Source organism: Trachinotus anak, unplaced genomic scaffold (assembly GCF_046630095.1).
Source record: "Trachinotus anak isolate AG129_WGS33_773 ecotype Australia unplaced genomic scaffold, CSIRO_AGI_Tana_v1 ptg000028l, whole genome shotgun sequence".
In the NCBI taxonomy this organism is placed as follows: domain Eukaryota; kingdom Metazoa; phylum Chordata; class Actinopteri; order Carangiformes; family Carangidae; genus Trachinotus; species Trachinotus anak.
The window spans coordinates 4,160,897-4,182,679 of NW_027273879.1; the positions used below are offsets into that span (position 1 = coordinate 4,160,897).

Below are 21,783 nucleotides of genomic sequence, written 5' to 3' on the forward strand. Positions count from 1 at the left end.
ATTTTAAGAAATAATATATTTATCATATAAAATCCTTTTTTACCTTCATCAGGTAACATTGAATAAAACTATTCTAAAATAAATAAAATATTATAAATATATATAATAAAGCTATTCTGTATAATGAAGAATTGTACTTTTCGTATTGAAATTACATTTATCTAATAACATCTATGTACTCTGGATGCAGTACTTGTAATGGAGTATTCTCACACTGCAGCAGTGATACTTCTACATAAGTAAAGGGTCTGAATCCTCCGCTGATCAGAGGACATGTATAGGAGAGGTCAGGAGGAAACGTCCAGTGTTGTGTTAGCTCAATGGAGAGTTTGTCTAATCTTGCGTCAGCAGTGCAGACACACAGTGATCCTTTCATTTCAGTGAGCACACCACATGTTTTGATTAAGGCTTTTTATTACAAAATGTTACAAAACTAGGTAAAAAAAAATGTCTACTGGAGCACTGAGAAATAACTAAAAGTAATCATAATTTAAATAGATAAATACAGATGTCCACATCTGGGGCTCAGACAGAGGACACAGCTGCACTGATGCAAAAACAAACACAGAAACAAAAGCGGCCAGTTTAACCTCTGACCCCCAGGGGGTTCAATTTGGATGTTACAGGGATGATGTAATGGTGACACAGGTACTTTTACAAAATCAAGAATTTGACAGTGATTCAAGAGGAAAAGTAAATGAAGCTGTTGGGAAAAATCACAGATGATTGTGTCACAGCATGAGAAAGAGTGAGGCTGGGTCTGCTGTCTGCCAGCCCCTTCTCACACACACACACACACACACGCACACACCAGCTGTACTGCTGCACAGGTTTGTGTCACTCTTAACTTCATGAGACACGTCTGTAAATAATGATGGCTGAAGATGTTGGCTGGTTAATTCTCCTGGCAAGAACCTGCAGGGGAAGAAGAGTACAACGTTCTCTCAATGTACTGTCCACATGTTTTTAAATTAATTCCATATTCACTGGTAGCGATTGTGAAATTAAATAAAAATAAGCCATACTGAACTCCACTTTAATGCTAATTGAGAGGAATTTCCAAATCAATTGTTGGCCTCAGATTTTCACAGTTGGAGCTTCATGGTCTGAAGTCCCATAATGCAATAATTGGACATAATGTAATAACACCAAATGTGATAAAGCTCCTAATGTCATAAACATCTGTAATAAGAAGCTGAAGCCTCCAGTGTGGAGATTATTAAACTGTGGGTCGGGGGGATGTCGTGGGGGATGCCTGATATGCAGATGGGAGTTCCACCACATTCTCTCGACTGTCACGTTTCCCTGGTGACGACACCTCATGACCCCTCTGCTGTTCTCCTAGCGCCACCATCAGGCTGATATTTGTGGTGTTGAGTGAACGTCTGAACATTCATGCCCCCCTCAGGATCAACTGTCCTAACTTTGGTTGATCCATCTGATTTTTTATTTGTCTTAATTAGGTTAAAATTTAATTGCACTTGCAGTTTGATCTACTTTGACTGGACCATCTAACTTATTGTGTCATTGCCAAAACAATTATTACATTACAGACACAAGATTTTATTATGTTATTGGATTTTTTAAGAATATGGGCTTTAATACGTTTTTATTTTTTATTCAATTATGGACAGCTGTTGCATTTGGGCTTTTACATGGTAAAAGTTTTCCTGGGACACAAAATCAACTGAATATTGGCTTTTCCCTCCTCTTAAGTGCAACGTCCGCAGCTCCATGCAATCAAAGGTGAGCCCGCGGTCACTCACATGTGCCGAGGCGCTCCTCCAGGAAGCCGATCTGCTCGCTCAGGGAGTCAATGCGGTCTAGTTGCTGGAAGGAGTGGGACAGTAAGGTGGTCTTCTCTGACAGGCCCTCGTCCAGCGACAGCGGGAAGAAGCTGCTGAACGGGGTCAAGACCAACTGCAACTTCTGCATGGAGTGAGGAAGAGGAGAAACCTCGTAAACAAAAATAATTATACTTCACCAACTAAACTTCATTTACCCTTTATGCTTGTTTCACTAAACACAGGCAGGTTTTTAATAAAAGCCCGTTAAAAAATCTTAAAAAGCAGGTCTGGCATTTCAAAGAATCTATGGTTTGGGGATGAAATGGCGACAAGGATTTTACATCAGACCAGCAAAGAAGGATCAGAGGTGTTCATGGTGAGCGAGGCCGGGAGGTATCGGGGTAGGTGGCTTTTATATGTGTGTGTTTGAACGTGTTCATGTGTTTTCCCATGTACCTTCTCCAGGAGCTCTACTCTGTTCCTCAGGCTCTGTACCTCCTCCGTCACATTCTCCACCAGGCTGAAGCTTCCACCTGCATAAACCATACAAACACGTCAGAGGATGGTCAGTGTTGTGTTTATGGAAAAGCCATAGATCTCAATCCGCCTCAGATTTAAAGTTTTTATCTTTATGAATTCTTTCAGTGCATCCTGTTCTCATCAGTCCCCTCCTCCAAAGATTCATGGCCACTGCAACGTCTCGAAAACAAACCAGGAAGAGGATCGCGGAGCTGCAGGGAGGCCGGGGGAATTTTATGCACAGAGGGGGAATCGTGGATATGGGAACGACAGAAAAAGCTGATACACAAGCCGAAAGAGAGGGCACTAGAAATAGACATGCACTCATTCATCCCTCCTGTGAACATGCTTCGGTTACAGGGAAGTGTCTGTCTGCCTCCACCCGATGGGAACGTCCCTGTGGACAAGCGGGACCAAGATCAGGGATGCAGAATTAACCCCCCCCCCTCCCCTCCCCACGCTCTCTGGCAGCACTTCGGCATACAGGCAGAGAGCGGCTCAATCTCTCCCAGATGTGGTCCATTACTGATACAGGAATGAGTTGAGAAACAGGAGGGGGGGGGGGGCGTTGACCCCCAGCAGACAGGGTTGATGGAGCTGGAATGAGAACACAAGCACTGGCCAAGTGCAGAGTGAGAAGACGGAGACGTCGTCGAGGAGGGGGGAGAAAAAAAAAAAAAAAAAAAAAAAGAGGAGGATGGAGACAGAAACGAAGTCCAACACTCCTCCACGGCAGCTCAGCGGGGTCAGAGCGGTGGTCCACTTCATAAGCATTTAAACCTGTGTTTATGTCTGTGATCTCCGTCAACAGGCCTCTGACGTGTGTATATGAGCTGATAAAAGAATGCAGCTTCAGGCAAAACATCTCTGCTGGCCTCGCATGAAGCTGAACACGCTCCCACAAATAACTCCCCATCGCTTCCACCGAGTCAATGTTTTTTTTTTTTTTTTTTTCAACCAAGTGCCCTTTTTTTATTTTAATCCCTCTGTCTTTATGTGTTTTTCTGATGACTCAGCAACACTCGCAAGACTCATCAATCCATATCATGTAGAGTCATGGGGGGGTGAACAGTCATGTTGTGTGATTTTAGTCTTTTTTTTCCCTCGTAGGAACACTGATAAATTGGAGGGAGTTTGGAGCAGAGCCTGAGAAATTTGGCAGTCTCACATTAATAGAGAGATATTTCTTCTTTTTTTTTTTTAATACAATACATGAGACAGTACGGCATTTTAGATTTACAGTGACTCACAAAAATCCCCAAAGGTGGAAAAATTTGGGAGAAATCGGGGGAAGATTTCTTTAAGGTTTCATGTTGCATAAGTTCCCAAAAGAGCAATAACACTGACTCAGATGAGAATATCCGGGGGTCAACTACCACATTTGTAGACATTGGGGAGGGGGGGGGGGTGTATTATTATTTGTTGCTAGGATACAGGAACCACACACACAAATGAAAATCAACTTTTTCATGGTGACAGAAAACATTGCAACATTTTTAAGGAAACTAATGGAGTGTGCGGGATAAAAATATGTCTGTATTAGCATGGGAGCTCGATTAGACTCAGATGTTTGCTTTACTCGCAGGACTCACAGGAGTCAACTGAGTCATTATCAAAGTCCAACTGGTCCCAGTCTCACTGCACGGGGGCCAGACCACAAGATCTCCGTCTGGAGTCGGCACCAGTCGCAGTGCATTATTACTCACGGTACGAGTTGAGAGTGGCATAGCGCGTACCAAAAGTAATAATGGACCGCGAAGCTGGCTATGTTCCTCTCTTCTGCGCTGCTGCAAGACACAAAATTACACCGTTTGAACGCACACACACGCGTCTGTGCTGCTCATTTACCCGCATCAGGGTGACCACCCACTGTTGCCTGGCTGGTCTGGGTGGTAGAGGGAGGCGTGGCAGGAGGAGGAGGAGGAGAAGGAGGAGGAGGAAGACTTTGACAAGAGCGGCCGTCTCCGGCGAGCCTGAAGCCGTCCCTGCACACACATCGATAGCTGCCAGCTGTGTTCACACACTCCTGGGCGCAGGGCCGCTGCTCGCTGCACTCATCCACATCTGACAGACAGGAGACACAAGGGAACGTGGTTTGTGTGTGTGTGTGAATATGCACAGAGAACTCGTGTGTGGTTGTGCAGGTATATGTGTGTATACCTGTTTGGCACTGGAAGCCCGTCCAGCCCAGCGGACAAGCACACTGGTTGGGTCTTAAGCAGGTGCCTCCATTCACACAGGCTTGTCCACACACGGCTGCAAGACACATTTAAAGGAACAGTTTGGGTGGTTGATGTGTTCGACTATTTCTTGGCTGGATGCACATTATAAGTAATATTATTATCTGGATTTTTGCCGAAAGATGATATCAGTCTCCTATTTATCTTTTAAATATGAAGCTACAACTGGCGTAGCTTAGCACAAAGACTGGAAGCTAGGCTAGGCTAGCTCTGTTTGACTATATAACTTCTGCCTACCAGCACCTTTAAAGTTTCTTTTGTTTAATCCGTGCAAGTAAGTTTGAAAATGAAAAGTTGTGATCTTCCAGGGCATTATGTGTTGAAATATTTTCTTTGGAGTTTTCGCTAGTTGCCTTGTTGCATCTGGCTAACAAATAGTGAAGCTCATAGTCACCAATAAAACCACAACTTGTCTTGTTTTTACCTTTAAACGGGGCTAGGCTAGCTGTTTCCCCCTGCTTCCAGTCTTTATGCTAAGCTAAGCTATTATCTTCCTGTTCCTTTAACATTTGAAGAGCTCCCCCACTACACAGGTGCAGGTTGTGCAGGAGCAACAGGTCCCTTCAGGTTACCTTGGTTACAGTTGTGAGAGTGAAACCTCCGCCAGCCCGGGCAACACTCCAGGTAGAAATGTGAAGGAGACGCCACTCTGCTCACCTGCCGGTACGCCACCGAGTACACAGTCCTGCGTGAGACAAAACAGAGACACCCACAGCAGTTAGGCATTTCTGGGTATTCATGCTGTCATCGCCTTCGTGTATGCGGTCTGTTCTGTCAGGCTGCAAGAACGCTGATGAGAGAACGGGAATTTGGAGGAGTATTGAAACCACGGACCACTGACTTCCAAGAGTGTGTCAGAGATGACATGAGATGGGGTGAGATGGGGCAGGAGAAGAGATGCAAATTCAGATCTAAAATCTGAGGTTTTTCTGCAGCCTGCTGAGACTCTGGTATGTTTAGTTTGCGAGGAGAGATGCAGGGTGGAGATGGAGGGTGATAAACTGAGGCTAAAGCTTAAAGCAAAGTGAAAGAAATGTGTTTTCTGAAAACAAAAAGGATCAAATAATTTCATCAAAGCGAGGAGAACCATGCGATTAGAGGCCTGTAATTATCTTATGAGATCTGCCCACATAATGAGCAAAAGAATGAAAAACCCAAAAGTGAAACTGGACTTTGGTGGTGAGGGAAGAGTTAAAGAAAAAAAAGGGAAAAGGATTAAAATTGAGGGAATGTTAAGGGGGAACTAGACAGCATCAGAGCTGGAGAGAGAGAGAGGGAGCGAGATCGAGAGCGCCTAAGTATGGAGGGAGACGTAGTCCAAAATAAACATAACCACAGTCTCTGCAGGCAGGCAGTTCATTTCCCGTAGTTACACAAAGTGCTCGATATTTAGATTCCAACCAAATATGTGCCATCATGACCCAGTTCTGTGTAAAATGCATATTTGTGTGTGTATGTGTGTGGGACCAAGTCTAGATCTATTTATGACTGCACCCCTAACCCTCTCCCTTCCTAAACATGTCAAGCATTGTTTACCCCTTAATTAAATAAACATCTTATCGTGGCGTAATTAGGAAACGGATTTGACACTGTTATGGCTCGAGGCCTCATATACAGTAAATGCTCGACCGTGTGGTTCAGCTCGGCCGAAATAAAAACAGAAATAAAATTTGTTGTTAATTTTGTTGTTGTTGAGTGCGAGTTGTGCGCTGGTACATGAGGAGGTCGTGTCTTACTTGTAAGTGCTACAGAGGCGATGCCCCTGACACAGGGTGATGTAGGGCTTGTGCACCGGCTGGACGTAGGACTCCGTTGCCATGACAACGCTGCGGCGGAGGTCTCGGCCACACACCCTCCTCCTGCCAGAAGGGATGAGACATGAGATCAAATATTAAAACTGACCTGAAATACAGATTTTCCGGCTGCGAATAGCATCTGCGCCTGAAGCCGAGCTGGTTTCAGACGATTTGAGTTTTCCAGAGAGATACTCAGGAAGTAAGTTTCTCCTGTCTGATTCAGAAAGCCTGAGAAAGTCCAGATTAACGCTTAAAGGTTTCTGTTTGTCACCAAAGAGCTGGCATGCAGCCTAACTGCTCCTGACTAACCAGCGTAATCACTCCAGAATGTGTCAAATTTGAGAGTTGATCTTTGACCTCTTTGGCTCCACTTGACCTTTCATTTGGCTTTGAGTTTATTTTGGTCTTTGTGCAAATCAACTGAAAATGACAACATGAGCCTGCAGACTCCCCCGTGCTGGTGTGTGTCTAATCATCTAGGACAGAGAGGGAGAAGCCTTGGTCCTGAGAGAGTGCTCTCTTAAATGTTTAAATGTCATTTAACCAATCTGTATACATTCACAGCGGGTCAAGAGGTCTCTAAAGCAAACAGGCCTGAATGACAGCTGAAGTGGAGATCCACGGCTGAGGGACCTCACGCAGCAAAATGACAGGCCATAATAAACACAGGAAGAGTATTAAGTGAGCCGTTACCCATGGTGAGCGAAGAACTGGGGAGTGCCCATCACATGAAGGATGAAGAGGGAGGAGGAGAGCAGCAGCGTTTGGTACATTGTCTTCCTCTTTCCCACGTTCTCTTGCTCGGTCTCTCATGCGCTTCTCTGTGCCAGTCGGAGGGAGGGAAGAGGAGAGGAGGATGAAGGGAGAGAGGGTGGTGGGGGCAAGGGGTGGGGTGGGGGGTCGTGGACAGCAGCCAACGCCTCCTCGCGCTTGAGCGTGTACGTTTGTCTCCGGGAGGATGAGTCCGGCTACCTGCAAGGAGAGGGAATGTGAGCTGATTATGAGATTCAGCCCTGTTTTCATCCTGCATCTGCTCGAGCTCAGAAATGAGGTGAACAGGGGGATAAATTCCACAAGTTTCAACAGAAACATGAATGAAATACAGCTCATTCCTCTGCAGCCACGGGTCAGAACTCATTTCCTTTGAAGAGGCCGACCACTAGAGGGATGGACACAGCACTGCCAGCGTCAGCTGTGTCGTGTCTCTGAGAGCAGACTCTTCTACAGTAAACCAGACCACCCCTTTCAAAAGCATTAGTGCGCATTAAATCTGGGTAGAAAATGTTAACCACCACCCTGCTATAGGAGCTCTGTCATTTCTCATCAGTGGCTGAAGAGGGCAGGTGAGGTAAGGGGGTGAGAAACAGCAGAGGTTTTACTCTTGGACTGTAAAAAGAAAGAGGCAAAAGTCGTCACGTCACAGTGTGAAATGAAAAACTGGCTGAAAAACTGCAAAGTGGCCACATTTTTATGTCAGGAGTGAACTTGAGTTGTACAACATGGGTCTATAAAAAGGAGAGAGGCTCTGTCGTGGGCGTCAGAAACAAGCACGGGGAGGGTTACTCTATAGTCATACATTTCCTTTAATTAAAATGTCAGCCAGCAGTTGAATTACATGACAGTTGTTGAGTTTTTTTTTTTTATGAACATTTCCTGCTTTGTTTGGTTTTACTGTTAAATCGTAATTTAAAAACATTCCCATAATCATTTGTATATTTTTGGAAATTCTAAGGTTTTCCTGACATTTTCACTTTTTATTTCTCATAGTTTTAATATGTTTCCCCGGTGAGTGATTTTAAAAGTCATAAAACTGATTGCAGTGGGGGGGTGTAGCGTAGCTGTAGCATGTTTACTTTGGTTGAATATGTCCCCAAGTCTAAAACATTTTTACGATCAGCAATAAAGACCTGACCTGTGTTTTGTTTGTGTTTTAAACTGAATATTTTGATTTGTGTGCTAATCTCAGGAGTATCCATGACAGCTTAATGTTCCCGACACAGAGAGAGAAACGCTGGGCTCCAACAGCAGATAACATGTTGTTAGGCAGATGTCAGGATGCATCACTGGGCCTGGCAACTTGCACAAGAGTCAGGAGTGAAGCTGAAATGAAATGTGGAACTGGCCCGCTGTGAGTGGCTCTCTGGCCTGAACTTCTGACCTCACTGAGCCACAAAGAAAAAGCAACAGTTGTGGACATTTATGCATCACATATATTCAGGTTCTCTACACACAGTCAGGAGTTCTTGTGGGCAAAGCAGATCTGAACTCTCGCTGACCCGCACCTGCATGGACTCAAAGACATGGAAAAAAGACAAAGAACTCTCCTTTCTTATCCCTTCACACCATATTAGCCACATTATTACGTACATACTGCACGGGATTAAAAGAAGGAGCGAGGCGTCCCTCTGTAAGGAAGAATGCTCATAACGCAGCGGTTCCAGGCTGCATGACCGTCAGCTTGGACCTGATCCTGCTCTGATGTTATCCAGCAGGCACGTTTTTAAACAGAGCAGATACTTCACCCCAGGGAAATGTGGAACAGGGCATTAAAGCCAGCGCGGTGTGATCGCAGGACCACAGCCTGCGGGAGAGACCTCACTTATCCTGGAGGTGATGCTAAAGCCTCGGTTGACAGCTTGCATGTCTCACTGATCCCCTGCTGGCACAGTGCCTGGAGACAGGACACGCACATCTAAAGTCTGTGTTCATTCACAAATCACCGCAACGAGTGTCACTGTCAGTGCAGTGGGGGGGGGGGGGGGGGGGGGGGGGGGGGGGCTGCTTTGAAGACAGTGTGTGTGCAGTGGTGTGACAATCTAAGCATCATCACATCAGCAACGAAAAAGGAGCCGTCCAAAAAGTTCACACTAGTTGGGTGTGGTATACAAACATGCCATTTTCTGATTGGATAACAGCTTTTTAGTAAGAAGAAATAAAATAAAATGTCAAAACTTCATTATTTCTTTGGGATGCATGAAGTGCATTTCTACACAAGCCACTGAACATTTCCAAAACATCATCCTGAATAAATCTCATTTTGCAAAAAAACAAAAAAAAACAAAACAAAAAAAAAACTACATTTCATAGAAAAGGAATCTTGTAATCTGGAAGAAAATGTGTGATCACAGTGTGTTTGTGTCTGCATCTGACCCACAATCACGACACATCAGGACTGAAGTTAAAGCAGACACACTCTCCTGTGGTCGCCATGAGAGGGCGCTGCTCCACAGCACCGCGCCACACGCTCCACTCAAAGCACTGTCTCTGTCACACTCTCACGGACACGCACGTAAAGTTACACACGCACGCACACACACACACACACACACACACACATTAAATCAATGACTCCACAAAATAGAGAAATAGGAAAAAGTGTGTTCCGACACTGAGCGACATGCGGGCTGCCGGACACGCACGGTTCAAGCCGCTAAAAGCCGATAAGCAGGGCGCAAGCATGGACACTGAGGTGATCACAAACCGTGCGAATGAGCAATCAGCTTTCCCGAGAATAATCCCCACGAAAACACGGCGGCGCGCCGCAGGAGCCGGAGACGCGGCCGCGGTCCCGTTATATTCCGCTGCGAAGAGCTAAAGAGTCCGGGGATAAAGCTCCGCTCCGAGTCAGGTTTGTGCCGGAGCGCAGACTGTCAGGGAGCGTGGGGGGTGATGGTAGGACCTCCTCCCACTCCTCCAGCTGGGTGTCCCGCAACTCAGACTGCCCGCACTGGGGGGGACCCGTGTGTGACGTCATAGTACAGACTTAATTTTATTTATTTTTATTTTTTTTCCTTTAAAACCTACTGATACACTCCCCAAGCTGGCGGGTAAGGACCTCACAGAGCTGCTCTAATTGAAGGGTTAGTGATTGTGCGCCCTCGTCATTCCTGCTGCTCAAGAGACCTCTTCCTGACAGCATGACTTCCAGTGGAAGTGAAGGGAGATAAAATCAGAGTTAGTCAAATCAAGTGGGTATCTTCCAAACTCACTGCCTCTGTAGTATGAAATTCTCTGTAGTTGCTTATAGGATTGTAAGTGGGTTTTTTTGGGGTTTTTTTTGGAAGATATCCCCTTGATTCTTGACTCTTGAGCTGACTCATGGCTGAGACTCAAGCCTTGCTGAAGACTGGGGATTTCATCCCCCATCACTTACTGTAAGCACATTACCAGATCTCATAATGGCTGGTATGGACAAAAGACATGTTTACTGCAAAGAAAACAAAAGAAAAAAAAAAAAAAACATTTTCACTGTTCATATGTTTTCAGATAAACATTAAAACCTGTGATCCTGCCCTTTAATCCACCGAGGAACCGCAGCCATATAGAAAGTTACCAGAAGAAAGAAAAGGTTGATTTAGTCAGGCTTTGTAGCCATAGGAGGATTCATGTCTTTTGCAAAATAAATAAATAAATTCCTGTAAAACCTTCCTGTGAGTGCAAAAGGAACAAATAACTGTCAACATTTTATTATAAATTAGAGACATTAAGAGCTTTAATCATGCCTTTCCGTCATTGCTAGTGTGCCAATCCTTTTCCTCAGAAATTACGTCCAAGGCAAATTAGGTCAATATTTGAAAGATCTTAATTCATGAATGAGGATAATATCAAGCCAAAAAGAAGAAATCTGACCTCTAATTATATCATGTGTTCGTTAACTAATGCAAACTATCAAAACTACATTATTCCCACTGAGAAATGATTACAGTTCACACACCCTGTATTGGAATTACTAATGACGCATATTGTGGCAAGATTTTTAAGAAAAAATGTCAAATATCCCCCAAATGAAAGGTTCAGGAGCACAGTGTGACACACACTGTTTAACAGCATGCATGTATACTCTCAACACATGGACATATAATCAACCTTAAGCCTTATCCATGCTCACTATGGCACAGTTACAGTCTGAGCTGCAGCTGTGTAGTTTGCTGTCCGGTTCTTGCCTGTATAAAATGTTGAAGTGTGATTATACCTTTGTGTGATTGTGGTGTTTAGCTTGTTAGCTTTGTTTAGCTGCGGTGATATAAAAAAAAAAAAGTAAAATCAATTGGAAAAACAAAGTTGTACAACACAAAATGAAACAGGCCTTTGAAAATGTGTAAAATAAATAAATAAATAATAAAAAAAAAAAGAAAAAGCTTACCCTCGCAGCGGGGGGGCTTCAGGTGCGTGTGCCGCCGGGCCGGTGGACTAGCGGACTCTTCCATGGTGGGAATTTCTTTTAAAGCTCGGGTTTGGTGGTTTGAAATAAAAACCTCTCGGGCAATTCGAGGTGCTCCCTGCGAGTCGACTGGCGACAAATGAAATGTCTTTGGGCGTTTTTCAGTTGCTTTTTATGCAGAGCTTCCTGTGGAACGCAGGAATTGGATGGACAATCCCAAACCGGACTTCCTGTGAGTGTTTGCCGCTGATAAAACCCCTCTCCTGCACAAACACTCTCCATCCTGCTCAAACCGCTTCGCGAATCTGATTTTGAGGCATTTTTCTGTCCCCATTGTGGCGCAGACATCTTGAAGGGGGGCAATAATAAGTGCCTTCAGCCTTCCTCACCTCATGGCCTTCTGCTGCCTTTGCAGCCCAGAGGAAAACACGGGAATTAACAGCACTGGAAGTTTATTTGTATTTACTGAACTTAAACCCAGCTTAATATAACACCACTTAACTGGCATTTCAAATACTTTAGCTGGTGGCACAATGGCAGCTTATATAGGCTCATGTTTACAGTGGTAATGGAGATCCAATCTGTTAAATTGCAGCATGTTAAACCCAAACAGTTGCATGATAAGGAAGAAGCCCCCCCCCCCCCCCCCCTTCTGCTTGTGTGCTTCTATTGTAGCTCAGTGTAGCTGAGGGAATGCTAAACCTGTCACAGAAGTGTTAAAAAAAAAAGATCTAACATAAATTTTGTCATTCTCATCCACACTGAGGGAGTTTTGTGAATTGTAAAAGCCACGGGCAAGCTGTATGTGTTGATCATGTTGTCAGAATAACTCAACAGAAACATGGTAATCTAGTTAGCAGTTAGCTGGCAGTTGGCAAAAATCTATTTTAAAATGAGGAAAACAGTCTGACAATGACTTGTTGTTCTGGAGCTTTCAAGCAGAACAGAAAAGAACCGAGTGGTGAGATTGTTTTCTCAGCTGCTCTTTCTAAATTCTCAAATCGACGGAAATCCTTTGGCTCTAAACATGTTGCAGAATTTCAACATTTAAGTGATAAATTGGTAAAAGGTGGTGGTACTAAAAACTCCTGCACACTGCTAATCACTCATAGATTATGAGTTTTGGTCTTTGTGCAAGATTTGTTTATTTTTGTTCTCTCTCAATCAGAGATAATGATCCAACACACCTTTCTGTATGGTTTTCTGGAGAGCGAGAACTTTGTAGTATTTCAGTAACACAAATTTATTTGAGCTGACAAATCGCCTCGTGTGAGAGCCTCATGTTTCCCAGTCCAGTTGAGAGTCGTGGAGTTTTTCCGGACGGGGTCTTGCCATCTTGGTTCAGACCAGGTACCGAACGTGAGCCTAAAAAGCTTTGAGTCGTGGTTGCTGACATCCTGTACCAAAGACAGAAAAGGCTGCTCTTCCTCTGCCTTGAAGCTGAGCTTGACTAAGATTAGCCCGACAACCAGGACTCATTTGTCATTTTAAGTACATGCAGAACTGCACCACATACTCACACAGTTAAACATGCATGCAAGTGTGCACACACACTCACACAACGTTTTTTTTTCTTTTTGTGTGCGTGTGTGTTTATGGTTCAGCGGCTGGGCTTCAGGGGGCATGAACCAGAACATGGACTACGTCTCTACTTAAATTTATGATGAGAAATTACTTGATATTAGATCATACTTTTTAGGCTTAAGTTTGTTTCTATTTGTCATGTGATGATAGATTATTTAATGTTTTTTTAAATGTTAATTCAAGGGCTTATACTGACTAATGGTCTGACCCTCCCTGCATACAAAGAACTACTACTACGTGCTGAGGAACCATGGGAATGCTCCACTTTGGGGTCGCAGGTGAGCACACACCCCTTCAAGGCTGATTGCTCAGAGGGGGCGCATTAGAATAAAGGATGCAAAATCAGTGTGTGCTTGTTTGTGAATACACTGGTCCAGGTGTGTGTGTGTGTGTGTGTCTAAGATTGTGTAAGTGAAACTAAAGTAGGAGGATATCTCATTTTAAGGAACTCTTTTTATTCTTTGAAATCAAGACTTGGCCGACACAAGCAAAGTTTTACAGTCAGTGTTCCAGATTTGTCCCAGAGAAGATACAGGGGGTTAGAGAAACTGAAGCATAGCAGCACTTCCTCTTTAAGAGGAAACAGGAAAAGGCTGAGGGAGGTAGATTCTGGAGTCTGCTCCCTTGGAACAATAAAAATCTCACTTCGAGAGGAAACGGATCTGCGTCAAAGAGGACCTGACAGATTTTGCTAAAGGGCAGTAGCAGTGACCCTGGATGGGGCATGAACAAGGGGGCAGCTGTGCCCCACAATAACACTAAGAGAGTAAAAATTTTAAGTTCTTGCAAAACATTCTAACTCTAAGATTTCAAGTCAGTATTGTGAAGATCGGCACAGGAGGGATGCATGTGTGCGACTGCACAGAAGGGAAGTAACGTTCAAACCCTTACAATAAACGCAGTAAAGTTTTATGACAAGATGAATAGTTCTTGAAAAGTGAGAGGAAGAGGTAGACAACACAATACAGATTAAATATTATTGTTCCCCATAAATATATCTGAACATGGTGAAGTGCTTTTGTGGCTGGTTTCAGCCAGTTTGTTTTTGTGCTTAATTTTGCATGTGTGTGTGCGCGCAGTAATATGCCTGTGTGTGGTTGCTTTGTGCTCATTGGAATATATATATATATATATATATATATATATAGAGAGAGAGAGAGAGAGAGAGAGAGAGAGGGATGAACATTAGTGTTTTGAAGATAGTGGTGAAGAGCACTGTCTAACACAATGGTCCAAAATCTCCCATGGGTGCTGGCTGAGATCTGGTGTCTGCGAAAACCAAAGCAGGGAGGCAGCATTTGCACCCGTTTTGCATGTTTTCCCACTTATTTATTTTTATCTTTTCTTTTAATTCAACTTCAATATGATTTACATTTCTACAGAAAGAGGAACCCCACCACTGGCGGTGAATTTTTGATCCTGACTCACAACTGTAATGTAATTGCTTTAACATCTGTGCGGGTAAGGGAAAAAAAGCTGCTAGACCCGCTCCTTTCTATAATGCACAGCACTGTGTGTGTGTGTGTGAGAGAGAGAGCTGCTGATGTGTCAGCAGGTGTTGAAAGCTGATTTAGTAGAAATCTGTGCTGACATTAGCAAGCTAGGCTAACTAACTATCTTCCATTTACTGAATAGAATCCTAAATGCTGGGGGCTCCCGGTACAGGGTTAGGCCTAACCGCAGCAGCCCGGGTTCAAATCTGACCTGTGGCCCTTTGCTGCATTTGCCCCCTGACTTTCCTGTCTCTCACTCACTGCAACTTTCAGAATAAAGGCAAAAATGTCCTAAAATAACTATAAATAAATCCCTGAATAAATGCTGAATGCTGAAGACAGCACATTTGATCTTAATTTGCACAACAGCTCGAGTATTATAGTACAGAAAGTAGGAAGAATTAGTTTCCATCTTTACATTTTGAAGCAGAGTTGTGTGCCAGAGTTTTACAGTCACCGCCACTAAAGGAGGAATGTAAGTCAGCAGAATGAGCAATGTTTTCTATAACTGCAGCTTTTAGGGATTTGATACTTTAATAGGGTTATAACATGCTTTGCTGTCTAGAGAAGTGAAGCCAGACTTAATGTTGTGTGATTGTGTTTGTGGTTTACTGTAAAACAGGCAGAGATGGGTGTGATGATATGCAGACTCGCTGCAGTTGTGCAACAACATTCCTACCGTTCCTACGTTTTGAAATCTCATTTTAGATGTGTTAGATTTTGTCAAAATTAAATGTTCCAATAATGTTAGATTTGATCAACTTTGCTGACTCACAAGTGACCCGGGAACAAGACTCGAGGTGTAGCATGTGTCTCTGCTCTGTAGGATTTCCATGCTGAGCAGCCAAACAGGACATCCTGTTGTCCAAGGCCTGCCACCATACCATCACTCCCCTGTCACCCTCCGCATCAGACAAAGCAGAGGCATGCACTCATCTCATCTGCAGACCCCCCTCCCTGGAAATGAAAAGACTTTGTTGGTTTGTTGGTGGTCCCAGTGCTTCCTGACTGTGCTCCACTTCAACAGCTAGTGGTAGTTTGAAAATACATCATTCAAATCTGCTGCAGGATTCAGAGAGACCCAACCAAACCAAAAATATCCTTGACTAATTTTGCTCCATGTGAGTGTTTTCTTTTTAAGTCCATGTTTCAATGTCCCTCTTAATGGCCTCTCCTTCATACAGTATTTCCGTCCTCCCGCTGCCAGCTCTCCTTGTCAGTCTGTCATCAACAGTGCGGAGAGATTAGGGAGTTAAACACATTCCACCAAACTCTGTGTCTCAGAAACACGTGAGTCTGATTTACCATAGTAATCAAATTCTCCCGCTCTGAGGCTCATGTTTGGAACAGTGGCCGTGTCAGCTGTGGTCCTTTGAAGCTGCGAGAGTGTTAAATGTGGACACTCTCACTGCGCTGCAACAATAATCCTGAAATATTTTCTCCAGCCTGTTCCACAATGATTTAATGTTCTGTTCCCATACAAATATTTATTTCCTGGATGCAGCGATGTCACAGCGAGGGTCGTTGTTACAAGAAGAAATGTAATATTTCTAGGCTGTGGGATTCGTCAGAGTGTTGCCAACTTTTATGACGCCTTGTCAGCAGCAGTATTTGGCAGTTTACTGTTTAGTGTGTTGTTTCAGTGAGGGTTATCTTTCGATTTCTTCTGCAGAAATAGACAAGACAAGGAAACGATATTGGAGGGAAAACATTACTCATTTCAAGAATGGTTAAAGAGACATTAAACATGTCTGTTTCATAAATGCAGGCACTTAAACAGCTGCCTGCATGTCTGGTTTCATCCAGACATGATGCTTAGAATTGAGGCCAAAAAGTTCAATCTTGTTTCATCAGATCAGAGAATCCTGTTTCTCACAGTCTGAGAGTCCTTCAGGTGTTTTTTTTTGGTAAACTTTCACTAAGGAGAGGTTCGGTCTGGCCTCTCTGCCGTAAAGCCCAGATCGGTGGAGAGCTGCAGTGATGGCTGACTTTCTGGAAGATTCTCCTACTTCCATGCAGGATCTCTGGAGCCCATCCAGAGTGACCATCTCCACTTCTGCTCAGTTTGGTTGGGCGGCCAGCTTGAGGAAGAGTCCTGGCTGCCCCAGACTTCTTCCATAAGAATCATGGAGGCCACTGTGCTCTTGAGAATATTTAATGCAGATTTTTTTCCCCTAGATCTGTGTCTCGAAACAATCCTGTCTCTGAGCTCTGCAGGCAGTTCCTTCCTCCTCATGACTTGGTTTTCGCTCTGATGTTCATTGTCAGCTGTGAGACTTCATATAGTATGATGTGCACCTTTCCAAAATCACATCCAATCAGTAGAACTGACCACAGGTGAACTCCAATCAATGTGTAGAGACATCTCAAAGATGATCAAGACAAATGGAAGCCACCTAACCCAAGTGTCATAGCAAAGGGCCTGAATACTCAGTGTTATCTGAATGCTTATTGTTTGTGGTTTCCCATGTAGATAAGCAGGGAAAATTAAGAATCATTCATTTAAATTGCTCATTATTTAACATTCCTGCAATCCAGTTTTCTCCTGCTCATCTTTCTCAGTATATGAACCATTGTGGGAGATCTTTACCAAACTCTCCACTGCTCATAGATCCCCATATGACCCTTTTAACCACAGATTCATCCCCTTGTCCTCCACATCCTCAACACTGTCTTCTTCACAATTTGACCTAAAGTTGTTATTGAAAATCTGCTTTGACTACAAGGCTCAGCATAAGTGATTCTCTTCCTGCAGCAGCCAGTTGATTTCGTAGGTTGTTGATGCGTGCCAGTCTGGATGACAGCCACAAGTATGATGTCCACACTCCTGAATGGAGGGATACTACATCAAAAGGGACTGAGTGACATCAGGGTGGAGCAGAGAGCAGGAAGGTTTCTGTTCAGCCAGGCAGCCATCTGTTTCAGAGCTGTCCCCAGGGAGAAAGAGCACTGGCCCATTAAGACCAGGACCACCCAACACACCGACCACTTCTTCCCAAGAGGTAACATTTAAGTCATTTACTCAGTGTCTCACTGTTTAGTGTTTTATCCATGTTTTGCTTAATTTACAAAATTGTCCACAATATTATCATCTCAGACTTAGGCTTGCAGGCATCTTATTTTCATTAGATTATCATTAACAACAATAGAGTTTTTTTCCTATTAGCTCTGTTTTTGTTCTCCACCAGCTCCTCTGGGAGATATCTGGCTCTTTAGCAGCTAAATGCTCCACTACATTCACTACAGGGCCTCTCTTTCACATACAAGGAGCCATGTGACCAATTGTTAATACAGAAATATTGATTCTAGCCGATTTCAACAGTCAATCAATTATCAAAATTGTGGATCAAATGATCGATTAATCAACTAACCAAATAATTGCTTTGTTAACATTCATTACTTTCACTTCAACTCACTCATACACAAATACACACAGTTAAATAGATAAAAAATAAAAATATATATCTGTGCTATGTCTGCAGGAAATGAATAATAGCCATTCACATAAAATGACAACCTCCCACTATGAAAAGCCCTATTTGAATCTTCTCTAGGGACATGGACATGGATGGATTATCAATTGGACCTACCAGGCACAGGCCCAGGGGCCCAAGAGGTCAGGGGGCCCCTGAGCTAGAGCTTCTGTATGAAGAGACTGTCAATATTTCTTGTTTGAAAGTCATAGAGCTCAGTTAAAAGACACAAAATGACCACAAAGACACGCAAAACAACCACAGAGATAAAAATGACCACGAATAGATGCAAAACAACCATAAAGAGGTTGTGATGTTTGTATGTGTTTCGGTCTGGGGGTCCTATATAGGAAGGGTAGGTGCCTTTTACCTGTCTGTGCCCAGGTGCCCTTTTAGTCTGTCAATGCCTGCAGGGCTTTGCAACCACAGTCAATTTATGTGTTGCTTAGTCCTTACAAAATCATTTTTACAAGATAAACACCTTTTCTTTATATCTGTCGAATAATAATAAATAAATTAATATTTTAATATCGGTCATAAAAATGAACGTCTGAGTTATTTCATTTCAGCCACTTCTGGTGTTACTTGGTTACTTTCATAACCAAAATATTAACATACATTCTGCAGCATGATTGCATGTATATGTATTTTGCCCTTACCAGGCAGCTGCTCTTTCTCAGTTTCCCCTCACATGTTCACGTATTGAGAGAAAAGGGAGAACGTATAATGGACCATGCAGGAGTGTAAGTAAAGAGCGAGCTGCTGCAGCATGACTCCGTGTGCTGATGAGAGGTTTATGAGAATCCAGCTCTGTGTATGAGACCCCACCCTGCTCTTTCTGTCGGGTTATAACTTGATTGTCATTGATGTAGTTAAGTGATTTTCCCTTTTTTTTTTTTTTTTGTCGTAGTGTGAACTAACACAGCTTGTGTGGAGATCCCAGTCCTGCAATGCAGATGCAGCTCTGTAATGAAGTACAGTGCTGTTTGAATTGTTGCATTTAGTGGGGCCATCAGTGGACCACAGAGAGGGAATACCAGCACAAAGCCGTTACTTTCTCCTAATGTCTTAATGACGGGTTCATTAAAAAGGTATCTAGCTCACTAACTATGCACAGATGGCCAAGAGGCAGTTATGGTATATCAGACAGGCTCTGGAGAAGATTTATGTCAGACCACAGCCGAGCCCCAGGAACACTGTGCAACAGTCTCAACATTACAGCTATTTGATCTCCTGTCTGTCTCCAGTTGTACATGAGCTCCAAAGCTCCACTGTCCTTGACATCCATTTAGTATAAATGTGATTATTCACTGTAGCTATGGAGAGCAAATCAGAGCAAATCAAAAGTGACAGTTTGTTCAGCATTTCTATGAATGTGCCTGTTGAACTTAAGGGAGAATTGTTGGGTCTCTTTCTTTCCTATACTTTATAGAGAAGGTCTTGACCTGCTCCAATTGGAAAGTGCCAACTTCTGTTGTGATTTGGCACTATTTAAATAAAACTTGATTTGATTTGAGACACATGAGGGGCATCAGATCCTGTACCTCCACAGACTGGAAACACTCAAAGAATATACCCACATGCTTTTTGCTTTGCTCCCCTATCAGTGTCAATCATTTTAATAAGAGAGCATGAAAATATAAATCGCGACCTTCGATGTAACCAGCGTGCACAGCAGCAAAATGTCTCAATAAACAAGCCTGACAAATGGGCCTCTCTCTCTGACGGGGCTTGCAGCTACTGCACGCTGCTGCACACGGTCTTTATGAGGCAAGGCACTCTCATAACTATGTCAAAGACATTAGCAGTGGGGCCCTAATGCGCCCACAAAGTGTGAGTGGCATTGCCTCATCAACATACTGTCTCCAGTTCAACGGCACTGATTGCGCAGAGGAGACGGCCATGGACGAAAAGTAAGAACAGCGCGGCATTAAGAAATAAATGAGGACAATTGAGGGTGATAAACCAAGGGGAAGGCAGGCTGAGCTGAACTCGCGTGCAAGATAAACAATTCGTCAGCAAAACAATTGTTGAGTTGAATCTGTTTTATTTTTCCAAGTGGGTTCCTCTGGCATATAAAAGATTTTAGTAGAAACCATAAATGTATTTAACCACACCAGATTAAAAACATTGTGGCCCGCAACAGACCTGTGTTTATTCTTTAATTTGTCATGTTGTCTCTTAAAGAAGCGGTTTGACATTTTGGGAAATACACTTTTTTTTTTTTTTTTCTTTCTTGCTGAGAATTAAAAGAGAGGGTCAATGTGACTCTCATGTCTGTGTGGTAACTTTAAAACTGCAGCCAGCAGCCACTTAGCATTAAGAATGGAAGCAAGGGGAAACAGCTAGCCTCGCTGGGTCTTCAGATGAAAATGTACGGGGGCAGGGGGCATGGGAAAAAAAACAACAAAGAACAACAGATATGTGTTATATCTACTCTGTTTTTTTTCTTGTGAAATACTGGGCGGTTTACATCTTCAGGGCTGTCAAAATTAGTCCAATTAAGCAATGAGGAAAAGCAAAATTGATTGGACAGGGTTAGGCTCAAAACTTACAGACTTGTGCAACTTGTGACGAGGAGTGACAAATGCACATCACTCATTTCTCTCATATTTCTGAAAGGTTGTCAAACTAGAGTTGGAAAGAACTTTACTCAGCTTCAAATCCTGCTGCTGCTGACTGCAGTTTCCTAGAGAGTCATTAGCAGGACTGAGGTCTTTTGGATTTCCGGATGTCTGTGTGCAGAGAACTGGGCACCGCTGAGATGTCCCCAGAGAGATATACCCACTTAAAAAACCTGTAGACAGACCAGTGGTGAAAACATGACAGATATCCTGCCTTTAACAATGCAACACAATGGAAGTGTCAGGTGTTGTCGAGCAGTGGAAACGTATTTGTTGAGCCAAGGGAGGTTTAGTTAAATAGGAACAAAGTCATCAAATATGTGCATCTTACATATGAAGTTGATAGCAGTTTAAACACTGGCATACACAAGCCTGCAAGTGTACACACACAACTACACACACAGGCTTCCTTTCAAGGGTCAGTGTTTATATCAGTGTGCTGGGACTGCAGGGCTTTGGTATGTCTCTGGACCCTGGCCTGAGACACACACAAGGACAGGCCTGCCACAGGATGTGATGAGGGTGTGGCGCTCGAGTTTTCTCATTCTCCCACACAAACCCTGTGACACACACAGGACGTACAACTCACACAGTTGTAAACCAGTTGAACTAGATTGGGTTTACCAAGCTCATCAGAGATAGTGAAAACACATGCGGTCTTGTCGATGCCCTCTCCGCAGACTCATTCATTCACAAACACGACAACAACGACACACACGTGCAGAGTCCGTTCCCACCTCAGCGCTCCCCTACGCTGAGGTTAATGAACTTGTTTTGAATTCCTTCACCTCTTGCAGGAACTACATTCCAGGCCTTGAAAATAGCGGCTAAAACAAAGAGAGGAAGTGATGTGAGAGCACTTCCCATCGACTCCCCTCTGAATTTATCTCAATCCTGCAGACTTGCTCTCCCGCTCGGCCCCACCCAGACGAACGCTGTGAAAAACGGGCAGATTTGCTGCTCCAACCTTTTGTCCGCAGACATCAGTTGAGTTAGCCCCGACATTTTAACATCAGGCAAAGCCACATCTTCCAATTGTCCCCCTCCTTTGATCCTCATCATCTGAACTTTTGCTCGTTCTTTCAGCCTGGTTGTGATTATCCGCC

The 21,783-nt window shown here is 43.6% G+C and overlaps 1 protein-coding gene and 1 long non-coding RNA gene across 3 annotated transcripts; one reads left to right on the forward strand and one right to left on the reverse strand.

Annotated features, from left to right (window-relative positions):
- Nucleotides 1-396: 396 nt before the first annotated feature.
- Nucleotides 397-11,922, reverse strand: egfl7 (EGF-like-domain, multiple 7). 2 transcript variants are annotated; one of them, XM_071466220.1, is made up of 9 exons: nt 11,486-11,922; nt 7,036-7,314; nt 6,283-6,405; nt 5,119-5,231; nt 4,467-4,562; nt 4,155-4,370; nt 2,244-2,320; nt 1,767-1,929; nt 397-915 (listed from the first exon to the last, which is right to left on the reverse strand). In XM_071466220.1, the coding sequence occupies exons 2-9, from the start codon at nt 7,113-7,115 to the stop codon at nt 896-898; spliced, it is 888 nt and encodes a 295-aa protein (XP_071322321.1). In that variant the 5' UTR covers nt 7,116-7,314; nt 11,486-11,922; the 3' UTR covers nt 397-895. The 2 variants fall into 2 exon arrangements, with proteins under 2 accessions (XP_071322321.1, XP_071322322.1); XM_071466221.1 differs by lacking the exon at nt 11,486-11,922 and adding an exon at nt 9,824-10,064.
- Nucleotides 11,599-20,561, forward strand: LOC139611492 (uncharacterized). The gene is made up of 4 exons (XR_011686319.1): nt 11,599-11,735; nt 13,271-13,365; nt 17,336-17,582; nt 18,135-20,561. It is a non-coding gene; the product is annotated as an uncharacterized lncRNA (long non-coding RNA).
- Nucleotides 20,562-21,783: the final 1,222 nt, after the last annotated feature.